Source organism: Anastrepha ludens, chromosome 2 (genome assembly GCF_028408465.1).
Source record: "Anastrepha ludens isolate Willacy chromosome 2, idAnaLude1.1, whole genome shotgun sequence".
Classification (NCBI taxonomy): domain Eukaryota; kingdom Metazoa; phylum Arthropoda; class Insecta; order Diptera; family Tephritidae; genus Anastrepha; species Anastrepha ludens.
In genome coordinates, this window is record NC_071498.1 from 176822464 (window position 1) to 176838463 (window position 16000).

At 39.4% G+C, this 16000-nt stretch overlaps 1 protein-coding gene across 3 annotated transcripts in view; it reads right to left on the bottom strand.

Annotated features, from left to right (window-relative positions):
- The window catches only part of LOC128855917 (ABC transporter G family member 23), a 119480-nt gene that overhangs the window by 24125 nt on the left and 79355 nt on the right, over positions 1–16000 (bottom strand). For all 3 annotated transcript variants that reach the window (XM_054091161.1, XM_054091160.1, XM_054091162.1), the window contains one exon: positions 10657–10827. In XM_054091161.1, coding sequence (XP_053947136.1) covers positions 10657–10827 — 171 coding nt within the window. The remainder of the gene's footprint in view (positions 1–10656; positions 10828–16000) is intronic.

The window sequence follows — 16000 nt, forward strand, 5'->3', positions numbered from 1 at the left end:
ATACCTCCAAAACATCGATTTATCGCATTTTAACTGAACATTTGGGCCTACTAAAGGTCTGTGCACGTTTCATTCCATACGTTGACTGAGGACCAAAAATTGCTCAGAATTCAACATTCGAAAGTCCCCGTTAAAGAGGCGAGGAAAGACGAGAACTTCCTTTACCATATTATAACTGGTGATGAAACGTGGAGTTTCCAACATGAACCTGAAACTAAGCGTCAAAATGTCGAATGGAAGGCCCCAGATGAGCCACCTCCCAAAAAATCGCGTTTGGAGAAGTCAAAAATCAAGTCGATGCTCATTTGTTTTTACGATTCCAAGGAATTGTCGACAAGGAGTTCGTGCCAACGGGCCAAACCGTCAATGTTGTTTTCTATCTTGGCGTTTGAAGGGCATCGCATTCGTCGAATTCGCCCTGAATAACGCGAGGGAGGAAGCTGGCGCTTATTGCATGATAATGCACCATCTCATCGATCCACTTTTGTGACTGACAATCACTCACCGTATTCGCCGTATATGGCTCCCTGTGACTTCTAACTATTCGGAAAACTGCATTTGGCCATGAAAGGAAAACGTTTTGCGTCCGTAAAGGGGGCATCCTAAAGTCATGCACCGACATCCTGAAGGACATTCCGAATTACTCGAATTTATCGAACATACAATTTTAAATCGAATTAGCTGAGCCGGTAATTCCGATTAACGCCGCCGTCTATTTAGGCTGTAAGAACTTGAAATTTATTAGTAAGCAAGGTGTGGCCGCCGTAGCCGAATGAGTTGCTGCGTGACTATCATTCGGAATCAAAAGAGACTTAGGTTCGAATCTCGATGAAACCCCAAAATTAAGAAAAAGTTTTTTCTAATAGCGGTCGTCCCTCGGCAGGCAATGGCAAACCTCCGAGTGTATTTCTGCCATGAAAAAGCTCCTCATAAAAAAATATCTGCCGTTTGGAGTCGGCTTGAAACTGAAACTGAAACGCACACTATAAATAGGAGGAGGAGTTCGGCCAAATACCTAAATAAAGGGTGCGTATATATACATATACATATATATATATATATAACGAGGGCAATAGGACGGAATGGGATAAACGAAATTCATCGAGCGCAAAGCAAAGCACACAAAAGCTCTCAGAACAGACTCTAACCTTTTAAGGTAGACTGCATGCAATGGTTTCCAAGTGAATATCACGTTTTCTTACCTGGACTGAACGATTTAGAAACAAAATAATTTATGTGAGTGGTGAAGTTGAGCTTGGAGTCAAAGTAGACAGCCAGGTCTTTTAATTTATTAATGGCCTTTAGTTTTGCGATGCAGTAAGATATTGGAACAATATTAAAAACTTTCGCATACGAGCTAATATTCTCGGAGCCGTTAATTCGATTGGCCCATATAGGCATTTAGCAGGGCAATTTTTTGGAGAAGTATCAAATACCAAAATAAAGAGACATTCCCATTTCCGGCGCCCGAAGGCATGTTATTGCCTCTTACTACAACAACTTGGCACTTAGGCAATATTAGCATTGACTTGGCCCTGAATATTTTACCGGTGGCGTTCACCTTAGACAGTTTACGTTGGCTTCAACTGCAGTTTGGACAAAGTGTCGGGCTAAGTTCACCCTTTTCTCAGCATTAATCAGTAGTTAATGAGTCTTATGTAGGCATTGTTCAGGCATATAAGCAGCATAATCTGTCTATTTCTTTCTATCCCATTTATATTGCCAAATTCCGATGGGATATTAGACATAAATGCAGATGTTTAAACGCTAACTCGAACAACGTTGTTCCTCAAGTCAATTTCAACAGGGAGCTATTAGAAAAGGACGAATGGCGGAAAGGACAACTTTCACCGCGCCATACCTTTTACATATACACTGAGGGTTCCAAAATACAAGAGGATGTTGGAGCCGCAGTATTCTGTTCGGAGTTAGGCAATGAACAGTCATACAAATTACCGGACTACTGCAGTCTGCTCCAAATTGAGATCTGCGCTGTAACGAAAGCACCAGACTTAGCCAAAACTTAGCCATAGAGAACACTTCCCCGAATTCTCAAATAAACTTCTACATTGACAGCTAAGCAGCCATCAAAGCAATAGCAGCTGTAATGACAAACTCACACTACGTACGACAATGCCGGAAAAGGATAAATGAGTTAGGAAGTGAGAAACAAGCCACCATCCTGGACACAAGTAAATTGAAGAAAACGAGAAAGTGGATATATCAGCTAAAGTAGCCGCGAATTTTCCTAGCTACGGCCAGTATACAACCACCTCTCTGCAAATAGCGACAGGATATAAGTACTTAAAGATGCAGCAATGATTCAAGAAGCGAACTCAAGATGAGAGAGAACCAGCTCATGCTGAATCCCGAAAACCAGCTGCGTAGGCACAATGTCAGGTCTACAAACTATTTGATATTTCTTCTCAGAAAAGAGTTTAAACTTGCAGTGGGGATGTTGATGGGACACTGTCTCACTCCATCGTACGCGGCGGCCAAACTGAAGTTAGTGCAGAACGATACATGGACAACAAATACGTAACGAAGGCAACGCGAAAGGAACACTGGAAGACCTACTCTGACACTACTCTGCACTTAGCAAAACACTAATAAACTGTTTAAGTTCGGCATCACTAAGGGAATTTACAGCATTAACAATGGAAGCCTATAATTTCAACTAGACCAACTTCTTAGTTTGGTTTTGACAGAACCGATAGTGTTTTACCGTGTTCCAAGATTTTTTTGTTTTCAAAAAAAAAAAAAAATTAAATATTAACTTTTAGGCAAAAAATAACACTATAATCTTCAGCTACAAGTAACGCACGTACTGGAAATATCTATGAATATATAGAGATTTGCGGCAATTGTGGGCATAAAGTCCACATCGTTGGAAGAGCTCATTCCATACCCAAGCGCTCTTTAGTCAGAGGCAGATCGAGGATTGAAAAAAGCTTTGGCGCAAATGTATGTATTTTATCCGAGAGGGATTACTTTGAAGAGTCCCAAATAAATATTGATGAATGAACAAAAAAAATTTCGTGGAAAATAAAAAGTTACTTTACTTTTTGAACACACCTTGTATATTTTATATTTTATTACTCTCTTTTGCATCAAAATGTACTAAATGCAATTTGTTGCTAAATATTATTTAATGACGCTTGTTGCCCATTTCTCAACAAACCACAATTACGCCGCTTTCACACGATGCATACGCTATAATTTATATTATTTGTTAACCACAGCGCTCACACAATTTGTGCCATAGGAAAGCTTTGTGATCCCACTCGCCTCAAGCGCACGCGTCACAAATTGATTGAGCAAACCGTTGTGCAAATTTGTTGTGCAAAAAAATGTTCCTAATCATATGCAAAGAATTTAATATAATTAAAAAAAAATTAACAAATGTGCAGTAAAATCAAATGGAGAGTTTGCTAGAGGCAAATATGGACGTTGCCTGTGCACGCAATTCATTACAAGCCCCAAAGCGTTGAGTGTAAATGCAATACTCATTGAAGAGCTGAGTTGAGAAGCACATCTGGGAGCGAATTTTTCTAGAAATAGGCGAAACGTGTGTGAGAAAAAGGGAGCAGCAGGAAGGTTGTAAGAGCCTTCGGCCGAGCTTCTCCTACTATTTGTGGTGTGCGTCTTGATGGTGTTCCACAAATGGAGGGACCTACAGTTTTTAAGCCGACTTCAAACGGCAGATATATTTTTATATGAGGAGATTTTTCAAGGCAGAAATACTACACTTAGAGGATTGCCATTGAATGCCGAAAAAAACTTTTTCTTCATTTTGATGTTTCACGGAGATCGAACCTATGTTCTCCGAACTCCGAACCAGCATTAACATCGATAATAATATAAGCCTAGAAATCCAACGGAGAATCTCTCTTCCCAACAAGTGCTACTTTGGACTAAGTAGGCAAGTGGAGGTAGTTAAAACCCTCTCTCGAAGAACCAAGTAACACTTAATAAGACTCTCATTATTCTCGTCCTAACGTATAGCGCAGGAGCTTGGAAGATGATAATATCCGATGAGGCGTCACTTGGAGTGTTTGAGAAAAAGGTTCTGCGGAAGATTTTTGGGCCTTTGCACGTTGGTGAAGGCGAGTATCGTAGGCGATGCAACAGTGAGCTGCATGAGCTTTACGACTACATTGACAGAGACAAGCGAATAAAGATCAAGTGGCTTCATAGGCTGAGTCATGTCTTCCGAATGGATACAAATGCTCCGGCTCTGAAAGTATTCGATACGGTGCCGGCTGGCGGTAGCAGAGGAAAAGAAAGGCTAACAACCAAAGGGAGATGGACACACCGACTCATTAGAAATGTGCAGGCTTGGGTCGATAGAAAACACGGTAATGTCAACTTTTATATGACGCAGTTGCTGACAGGACATGGTTGTTTTAGAAAATATCCCCACAAGTATGGACACGATGATGGAGTTATATGCTCATTTTGTGCCAAGGCTAATGAAAATGCGGAGCACATTTTCTTTCACTGCCAAAGATATAGTAAAGAAGGAGAGTTTTTGGAAACGCAAATAGCAGAACCCATAACACCGGACAACGTTGTTCCACACATGCTACAATCTAAAGAAGTATGGGATTGTATTAACAAATTGTCAGCGTTCGTACTCAATGATTTGAGACAAATGGAGAGAAGGCGAAAAAGCGAAAGCATAGCACTAAATAGCTGAAATTCCGTAGTAGTAGATGTAGTAACTTTTCCTGTAGTAATAGATTTAGCAACTTACGGTTGTGCTGTAGGACCACTTTCTAGATAAGTTTATTTGGATGCAGGTAAACTGACGATACCAGACATAGAAACGTACTTTTTTCTGTGGTATGGACAGGGACGTGGTGGGTGGGGGAGTACTGTTTTGACAGGGGTGACTCTCTCATCAAAGGACCTAAACGGTGGGTTGTAACAAGCAGATGCTACTTTCGACGTATTGCATCAGGACAATAGCGGACGTTGAGTTTAGTGCTCAAACCACCTTCCAACAAATACTTAACGGTTGTACCGGGGGGATCGGTACTTTGACGGTAGGAGGTTTAGTTCGGGTTAAAGTCCCACACTGACGGAGTTGGCCACCCTAAATACCTACCTACGAACGCATAATACTCTGTGGTAGTCCGGGAACTATGAGGCACTCCAGAAGGACCGACTTGCCTTCTGCAGCGATTGACAACGAAACCCAACTAAACACAGAAATGTGGTCCACATCGAGGAGAATTACACGCGCGAATTAGGTCTTGTCCTAAGTCCTTGACTATTATGAGGGGTGCTTTGTATATTTCGGAATTTGGCAACCCCGGTGTTGCAATCAGGCAACTGACAGCTGTATCGCAAAGTTTGACATTTTCTGGCTTTTACGAACTCAGAACGTTTTGAAATACTAGCGCTATTTGTGTTGTTTACAGTAACTTAAAAGATTAATCTCGGTCCAAAAATGGAATTAAATCGTAAACATTTTCGTGCGATTATTTTTTACAACTTTCGACGAGGATTAACTCAGCAACATTGCATGGATGAACTTAATTCATTTTTTGGCGATGAAGCTCCATCAAGGACCAGTGTTTATCGATGGTATGGTGAATTCAATCGTGGTCGTAGTTCACTCCAAGACGAATTTCGTGAAGGTCGTCCAAAATCAGTTGTTGTTCCGAAAACCATTTATGCTGTGCGCGAACTGAACTAACTTGCAAGATCGTCATGTGACCTATCGTGAGATTGAGGCAATCTTAGGCATTAGTGGGACCAGCATACATTTAATATTGCATAAACATTTGACTGTCAAAAAAATTTGTTCGCAAAAAAAGGCTCGTGTCGATTGGTCGAAGGAAATGCTCAAAAAATACGATCGCGGGGCTTCGAAACACGTCTATGACATCGTGAGAGGTGATGAATCATGGATTTACGCGTATGAGCCCCAAAGTAAACAGCAGTCGACTGTATGGGTGTTTCAAGATGAGTCAAATCCAACAAAAGTTGTTCGCGCACGAAGCACTTCCAGCAAATGGTCGTCTGTTTTTTCGGAAAAACTGAGCATGTCGCAACCGTACCACTAGAACAACGCAGAACAGTAAATTCTAAGTGGTACACAACCATTTGTTTGCCAGTTGTCTTCCAAGAAATTAGGAAAACCAATCGCCAAAGACGGATCACTGTTCACCAGGACAATACGAGCTCTCACACATCGGCTCAAGCAACTGCATTTTTGAGCACCCAAAACATCGAATTAATGGGTCATCCGCCGTATAGTCCTGACTTGGCACCGAATGACTTCTTTTTATTCCCGTACGTAAAAAACAAACTGAGAGGTCAACGTTTTTCGACACCTGAAAAAGCGGTTGCGGCATTCAGAATGCATGTTTTGGAGGTACCTCATTCAGAGTGGCAAAAGTGCTTCGACAATTGGTTCAGACGTATGCAAAAGTGTATAGATCTTCATGGTGAATATTTTGAAAAACAATAAAGTGATTTTCGATGATTAAAATTTTTTTTTTGTTCTCTAATCCCGACATATAAAAGGCACCCCTCGTATCTGCCCTTGCCACTGCCACGAACTCACGACGCACCGAGTCGTCCGACTTCAACAAACTCTTAGGCTCGTTGGAGATACAAATCCATCTATAGACGACCGAAGCTATTAAAATTGCTTGGGTAGGGAAATTTAGTGAAGTGATATAAAATGAGATGAGCGGAAACGACAATATGAAATGGCATGGCACGAAGCGTACTTTTACTAGCAACATATATAGTTACTGAGAGAGTGAGTTAAAAATTTATTTTTCCAAAAAAAACTCTAATGTGGCCAACTCAATAAAAATCAAAAAAGTCATCTCTTTTCACTTCAGTTATGACCCATTTATCACAACAAACATTTTCAAGGCTCCACCAAATTGTAGGCGTAGGTGCTAATTAGTTAAGTGAGCTCGAGTTTATGCAACCCTGCTGGGTGTTGAATGAACACAAAGTTGTGAATTAACAACTTTTCACGTAAGCACTATTTCCCACCAGCGGCTAAGTAAAGCAAAAATGCAAGTACAAATAAATAAAAAAACATTGAACTTTCTGTACTGCTTTACCGCAGAGTTTAGTGAGCAGAGTTGACAGCGCATGCGCCCCTTTGTTTGCACATTTCATTTATAATTTGCTATTTCATTACGAAAATTTTACGCACGCGTACATTTTACAGTTGCGTATAACAGGCTCTATATGGCCCATGTGTGTATGTACGGCTTTAATGAAAGCATAACTAAGTATGTATGTATGTATGCAGAGTTGATGTTGGATTTGCCGCAATTACTTCATGGGGTTATTGCTAAAATAAAGCAAACAATTGCCAATAGTTGGATGAGCATTCGAAAAGTGTTTTTTTTTTGTTGATATAAAAAGTTAGTAAAATAAGTTTCAAATATAGGATTTCAATATTTTCGGCTGCTGTAGCCGACTGTTTTTGTGCGTGGAGTACTGGTAGTAGACCTCTCGCTGGATCTCCACTGCGAGCGTCAAAGGTAAATATAAAAAAATTAGTCTTATGGCGTTCATCTCAAATCATCAAAATCATTAAAAGTGGAGGTCTCACTCGAGGCTATGTCTGCTTTTTCATTGGAAGGAAGAAGGGCTTCCCAAACGTACAAGAGAAAGCTATGCCATGCGAAAGCTATTTAGGTACAAAAGGCATCTGCCTTTCGGATGCGACATTGAGTTAAATTATATGTTCTTCTTTTTCTGGCATAAAATCTAGGCGTTACAGTCGTTTCTTTCTCGAGCTAACCCGCGTCCGTTGGACACACCAAGTGAAGCCAAGTGCTTTTCGAGATACCTATACCGCATGGGCAACGTAACCGATTCCAAGTGCATGTACTGCGACGCGCTGAGCGATGACACTGAACACACGCGGAAAGCAATGCCCTGAGGGGGAAGATTGGCGACGTCGTACCGAGCAATATAATAAGCAAAATGCTCAAACGCGAGGACAGCTGGAACGCGGCAAAGAAATACATCGAGAACGTACTACGAAAAAAAAGAATGATCTCGACGCAACAAAACGAAACCGCACAAATTGAGATACAAGAAGACGAGCCTATAGCATGAAAACTGGCTACAAATATTGTGGACCTAGACGTGGGTGAATCGAACTGGCTCTTTATGGATGCCGTTCTGGGCCCTCCCGAAGTAATATAGAAAGCAATTTCGGGAAGGGTGTCTTCCACGCGCATACAACGGTCGCTGCAAGTGCGAAGGCATTTCGAACCCTGCCTCACAAAACCATAAATAAAAAAAATATGTATATATAAAGAATAATAAAAAAAGTACTTCTCCACCTGATCTTTCCAACGCAGAGGAGAACTTCCCCTGCTACCACCAACTGGTACCGCATCGAATACTTTCTGGATACTTACTTGTATCCATTCAAGCGACGGCTAACGAAGGCGCTGGATCTTTATTCGCTGCGCTATGACTATGACGTCGTAAAGTTCATACATCTCATCATTCGCCTACGATATTCGTCATAGCCAATGGGTAAAGCTCCAACAAATTTTCGCAGAATCTTTCTCTCAAATACACCAATTGACGCCTCATTCGATATTGTCAACATTCTAGCTTCTGCGCCATACTTTAGGACGGGCTTAAATCTAAGTCTAAAGAATTTAGACTCGCATAGAATGGCATGGATACGAGGGCTCTAGAATACTTTTGAAACTATATTATATCTTCTTGTTTGGCGCGACAACCGCCTAAGCAATTTTCGCTAAGCTCAATAAAGCATGCCAGTTTTTGCCTCCTCATGCTAACTGGGCCCTATTAGGCACACTAAGAAAATACAAATATTTCTCTTTCTGTAACGCGAGTGCGTTTGATGAGAGGAGGCACTACGTCTTGTTCTTGTTTGCGGCCAGGCCCATCAGCTTTCCCTCTTTATGCGGTTCAAATATTTTCTCTTGATCTTCCTCCAACGCGAGTGTGCTGACTATTTCTTTGATAACAGCGCCAGTAAGTCTCGTTCTCGTTTGCTGCCGGGTTCTCTTGATGAGGTTTAAAAAAACAGCACGGGAAGCGCTGGTTTTAAGGATATGATATACATTTAGATCTTGGAGTTTGAGCGATTTAGTTTGCAGTTCGGATAGTCTCTTAAGCTCAGGCACTCAATAAAACTTCATCTCTGAAATTTGGCGAACTAATCGGAAATCTGATGAGTTTGTTAAGATAAAAGTTTGAAGATTTGAAAGCAAGAAAGGTCCTAACATTCTTGTAAAAAGTAAAGCTTAGAGACGTTTGAATTGGACAGAGCCACTCTGTGGGCAATACAAGAGCTATACTGCAGAACTATTAAGAAGATGGAAAGAGTGTCAGTTTTGCATCCAATTATTCGGAGTCAAAGGTGCAAAAACTAATCAGCGAACTTTGTGGCTCGTAAAACTTAGCCGAATGAATCTAAAAACTCTTACTTCCTACCTGACAGGATAGTGCTGAAGAAGTTGTTTTGTGGGTTGGTTGAGTGAATGCCAACGTTTGCATCTATTTTTTCTAAATAAAACAAAAATGATTTTGAGTAATGGAAATCTTTATTTGGCCTTTACGCGCTCCATTGCTTAATTGTTTATACATATACTCAAGCTGTCAAGTTCACAAGTGTCAAATATGATTGATGACCGACGCTATTTGCGAAAATTCTAACTCTCCAATAGCGTGATTAATTTTGCGCCACCTTGTACATATGTATAATGAGATTGTCCAAGTACTATAAACCCCGCGGCAAACCAATGGCCCACCAACATTTTGACCAGTTTTGACTAGTTTTCTTTGCCTTTAAAAAGAATTGCATACCAATTATGGTTAATTAAATTTTATATACAATATAATAAAATGCTAGTTTGAAGTTAATGAAATATCCCGTTAGTTCTTAGAAGTTTTTCCCTGAATATGTTGAGCATTTTCACCTTAAAAAAATGTTGTGAATTTATTATTATATATTATATTGAGAAAATTGGCAATACCATAAAGGAAAAAAATTTAAAAAAATCAACGGAATTTTTAAACAACTTCAAACTTGCACTTAATTATACCAAAATTTAGTTAACTAGAAAACTGCATACCAAAATTTGTTTCCAAAAATTCTACGGAAATACCATGGAATTGGAGTGAAATGTTTGTAGAATTCGTATGATTTTTGTATAAAGTCTTAAACTTGCATTTATATGGTTTTGATTGCACAATAAGCCATACTTTTATACAAAAACAATGAAAATTATAAACGAAGAAGGAAATGTAGACAAAATTGCTCAAGAAATTGATGCCCTATGATTTGTTGCGCGCTGTTAATCCTGAACTCACTACTGTGCAGAACGACTACTAGTTAGAAGAACCCAGAATCTGGTAGCCTTCAATTTTCTAAACTTTCTAACTAAGCCAAACTGGACCTTATGGAACACAATATTCAACAAGAGATTTAGTTATCTAAAAGCCTTGAGTGATCTTATGTATGTATGAATTATCTATTTAGGCCGCTGCATCAATAATCGCTGCATAATAATTTTGCTTTAATAATAAAAGGCACGACAATCGTAAGCTCACAAATAAATTCTATACTAATTAATTCACCTGATTCACTAAGAGTTACAACTTTTAAGATTCACTACTCACATTGTGCCCTTTGGTACGGTCATGTTTAAATTATTCAACACTTGGTTGGCGTTCTTCTTCTTGCCGTAAGCTTTGAAGGCATGTCGCACCGACACGGCAGCCTGTGAGCTCCGATTCCATTGTGCTGCTGTTCCGCCATCATTGTTTGTGGCCATGACAGGATCGCTGGCGCTGTAAAGAGGAAGTAAAAAGGTAATGTGATAAATAAGTTTTTGAAAAATCGCTTAAAAATTTTAAAATACTCAAAAGGCAGATAGTTTAGTAGATAATAGGATTGAGTGAAGAAAATTGGCAAAGAAAAAACACGAACAGATATCATTGATAAACAAACCAAGTAACAAAAGTCATAAAATACTACCCTGAGGTACACCAGAGGTGGCAATAAACTGTTTCGAAGAAACCTCATCACTTCCTTATTAAATAGGATCGAATGTAATCAGGAAAGTTGAATGAAAACCGAGAAATGCCAATTTAGTTACTAAAATCGTATGGGAGATTTTATCGAAGACTTTAGAGAAGTTCCGTGCTTATCGCAGCAATTTGGTATGCCCTCAGGAAGCCAGCGTGGCAATCTTCAGTGCTGAGCCAGCTTTTGAAGTGCCTGCATGTGGAGTAAGGCGCTTAAAGTTGGCGAAATAATTAATTATGGATTGCTGCTGGATTGACAGGTGTTGGTCATATACTACAATATTATCGGTACCGGTACTATTATCAACTGCTTTTACGCAGTGTCTTGAGCGCATAATGCGACATTTAAATGTTCCTATTGCTGTCAATTCCTCGCTGTAGCCTTTAGGCATTTTCGGAACAAAAAACTATCGACTGCTAGAAACTCTGAGTGGATGGATGTGCGCCAAGATCCATTCGGACGTACTCATCCACCTTGCGTATTCCATTCTAGCGTCATTCTATTAAGAGCTATGGCTTTCGAATGGTGTACGCCAGCCATCTCCATCCATAAAAAGGGAAGTTAGAGGGTTAATACAATACATTCTGTCAAAAAAATATCGAAAAATTTTTCATTTAAAAAGCGCGCGTTACACAAATGTACATATGTCTAAATTTTATTTGCTGTAATGTGGTACAACTGTCCTCTATAGTGCCGCAGAGTTTGAGCGGGATCTGCAAATTAGCTTGTTTTTGGCATTTAATTATATCAGTCAACCGCAGGTGTGATCTGCGATTTTCATGGATAAAAATATCGAATAAGGAATATGTCTTAATTTTGTGTTTTGATCGCCCACTAACGTCTTCGACAGATGAAATCGTCCACCAAATCAAGGAAAAGGTGCTGGAAAACTATCATTTAAGTTTTTAGGGAGGTGGCTCGTGACCTTAGGGTTTCTCACGAATCAGTTCGCAACATTTTACACCATCAATGGGCATGCGACACATGGCTGCTCGACTCGTTCCAAGAGAATTGAGTTTCTTTCAAAAAATTCATCGGAAGAAGGTGGCTGAAGACATGCTTGAGTAAGTGAATTCAGACCCAAAGTTTATCCAGCGCATCTTAACAGGTGATGAGACGTGGGTATATGAGTTTGACATGCAAACCAGTCAACATGCAACCAGAAAACCACGTCAAAGTCGTTCATTATCTCGTTTTCTTTCATTATCTTGGCTTTGTGCACTCGGAATTCATTCCAAATGGTTCTACGGTAAATAAAGAATACTATTCGGAAGTTATCCGACGTTTGAGAGAGAATATGCGTAGGAAACGGCCCAATTTGTGGAAAGAAAACTCTTGGATCTTGCACCATGATACCGCACCGTCTCACAAGACTCATATTGAGAACACTTTTTTGACAAAAAACTCGACAAATATCATCGAAGAACCACCGTATTCACCGGATTTAGCCCCCTGTTACTTTTTCCTTTTCCTAAAACTTAAATTGCCAATCCACGGACGCCGCTTTGAGTTGATAGAGTTCATTAAGGAGAATTCGCTGAAGGAGCTGAAGAAGACCTCTTCAAACATGTTTAAAAGGAGCTTTGATGACTGCGTAAGCGTTGGCATATTTGTATTGCTTCGAATGAAGCCTATTTTGAAGGCGACAACATAAATTTTGATGATTTAACAATTATTTTGCATTTTATTGAACAATTCCCGGTACTTTTTTGACAGAATGTATTTTTGAAGAAAATGATGCTCGTGAAATTCTACTTCATAAAATTTACAAGCATATTTTAGCGGAAATTGATTGATAACATCTTTATACTTATAAAGAGAAAGAAACAAGTTCTTATCCACCACAAAAACACAACTGAGATGTGCTGGACTCTAATTTTGTTCTACAAAAGAGATCTACTAAAGCTGTACTTTCAGAATTATATTATTGGGTAGCCGAAAAAGTCTTTTCGTATTTTGTCAATAGATATCGTTGGAGTCATCTATCTCCAGTGCTACCAATCACATTGTGTCATATCATATGGTGTTAGAAAGGTGACATTCTAAGCTTCATTTAACCAAAAAAAATTAAATTCGGAGAAATTGAAAAAAAGTTATAGCTGTTCAAAAACGAGTGAAAATAATGAAGAAATTCGCTATATTTTGAAATTTTTCTACAAAAAGGGAAGAATGCCACATAAGCCTCCAATGAAATTTGTGAAGTTTACGGAGACGATGCTGTATCAGTTCGTGTAGCACAACAATGGTTCGCTCGCTTCCGTTCTGGAAATTTCGATGTGAAAGCTGCACCTCGCTCCGGTCGACCTATCGTTGACAAAGTCGATGAAATTATGGAAAAGTTTGACCAGGACCGTAAGCTGCCATGACATCGCCAAGGCACTAAACATTCATCATCAAACGGTTTTAAACCATTTAAAAAGGCTGGTTACAAAAAAAAGCTCGATGTTTGGGTACCACATGAATTGTCTGTGAAAAATTGAATGGACCGAATTATTATCTGCGATTCTTTGCTGAAACGAAGTGAAATCGAACCATTTCTGAAGCGAATGGTAACAGGAGACGAAAAGTGGATCAAATACGACAATAATGTGCGAAAAAGATCATGGTGCAAGGGTGGTGAAGCTCAACAAATGGTCGCAAAGCCAGGATTGACGCCTCGAAAGGTTATGCTGTGTGTTTGGTGGGATTGGAAAGGAATGACCCACTATGAGTTGCTCCAGCCTGCTCGAACGATTGATTCTACACTTTACTGTCAAACTGATGAGATTGAAGCAAGCAATCGAAAAAAAACGGCCAGAACTGATCAGCAGAAAGGGCGTCGTCTTCCATCAGGACAACGCTAGGCCACACACATCTTTGATGACTCGGCAAAAACTGGGAGAGCTTGGCTGGGAAGTTTTGATGCATCCACCATATGTGTATAGCCCTGACCTTGCACCATCGGACTACCATTTGTTTCGGTCAATGCAGAACTCCCTTAATGGGAAAATTACTTGTCGCAGTTTTTCGCCGAGAAACCACAAAAGCTTTGCACTGATGGAATAATGCCTCTAGAAGAAAAATGGCAAAAGGTGGTCGACCAAAATGGTACAAATTTGGTTTAATAAAGTTCATTATAAATATAAAAAAACTGAGTTGAAGTTTGATTAGAAATACGAAAAGACTTTTTGGACTACCCAATATATATGTATATAGTATAATCATTTTTCTATTCTCTATGTTCTGCTTCGGGAAAATGTTACTATACTAGAAAATTATTTGAACTCACTAATATTCGCCTTTTTCGAAATGCTATGATGTCAAACATCTTTCATCTAATTTTCATTTCAATTAAGAAATCATTTCCCTTTTCATACGCTTCAAGTCGTCAAGCAACTATTATGCCACAATTCGTGGAACGTACTTGTATGTGTGTAATAATAGCGAAAAAATCAACGAACAAAAACAAAACAACAAAAACAATTAACAGAGCCATATTAAATGTGTGCAATATAAAAAAGTTCGCAAAAATACTATGCTGCCATTTTACAACTGCAACGTGTTTATATTTATTATTATATTTATGCTTATTGTTTTTTTTTTAATATGTTTTTCTTGTTTTAATTCATTACTTGCCTGCACTTTGCATTTATGTACAACCAATGCAACACCAGTTACACTACCAGCCTACCAGCACTGAAGAGCCAAACGAGCAGCCGAGCACGCGAAAGAAACGATGCAACAGTAAAGCGAGGAAAACAAAAAAAAAAGTATGTCAGCAGTGCAGAAATTGTTGCTGCCAGCCAGCCGCGCTCGTCTACGACACATCGTCTTGTGGCAATAACCAACAAAGGTTGAATAGACGCGGGCGCGCGCGCGCATTATTTCTTGTTTTCTTGGCTCTGCAATACCATCGCTGTCGTCACCATACGAATACAACAACAACAGCAACAACAATTAAATGAGTTGTAGAAATAAACTTTTGTGGTAATACATAAAAGTTGTCAGTAGTCGGTCGGCAGACAGATTTTGGCTAAGCGACATAAAAGCGCCAACAGCTGACAGCCAAGTCAACAACCAGCGCAGTTGGCCGTCGGTCATTCATTTGTGTCGCTTATTGGACGCTATCACCACTCACCACTCATCTGGGCTCTGGGTTAGTGGGTTGCTAGTTTTTGCCATACTCTGCCATCCATGTATGTGTGTGTGTGTTATTGTTTGTGTTGTTTGTTATTGCTATTTTCGATTGCAATTGCAAAGAAAAGCTGTGGCGCGTATCGATTGCTCAATAAAACTACTTGCGGAGAAGTGAAGAGCGTAGCGGAGAGGTAAGAGTAGCAAGCACCAGTCACATTGCGGTATTTGAGTAACACTTTTGAGTATGAGTGTGTGCGTGTGTGTGTGACTGGATTGTTTGTTACGTGTTTACTCTTGTTTGCATTTTTTCTCCTTTTTCCTGCATAAAAACACGTGGCGGGAAATTATGATTTGCAAATGTTAGGACAAAAATGCATAGTAAAAGTTGTTGGGAGGAGATAAAATAAACTGCAAGTGAGCGCATCTGCGTTTGTGTGAGCGACGATAACAAGTTTGAAATTAATAATTATGGAAATGTGAGTAATTTGAATATAAATATATAAAAATCCTAACGATAATTATTTTGAGATACGTAACGGACATAGCATAAGCACATATTTACATAGCGATGCATGAGTTCAAGTATAGGTAAATGCTGTGCGAAAACATAATAATAAATATAAAACATGTGGCAAGGCAAACAATGTCTGGTTGCAATAAGAGGCCATGTTGTTGCATGTAGTAAGCGATGGAAATTATGTAAGCTCGGTTTTCACTTGTGCGTACTTATGTGCACATAACCAATTTATTTCCAATAATTCATGCGTTTAAAAATACATTTGAATGAAATTTTTTTTATAATAAAATCATAAAATTCTG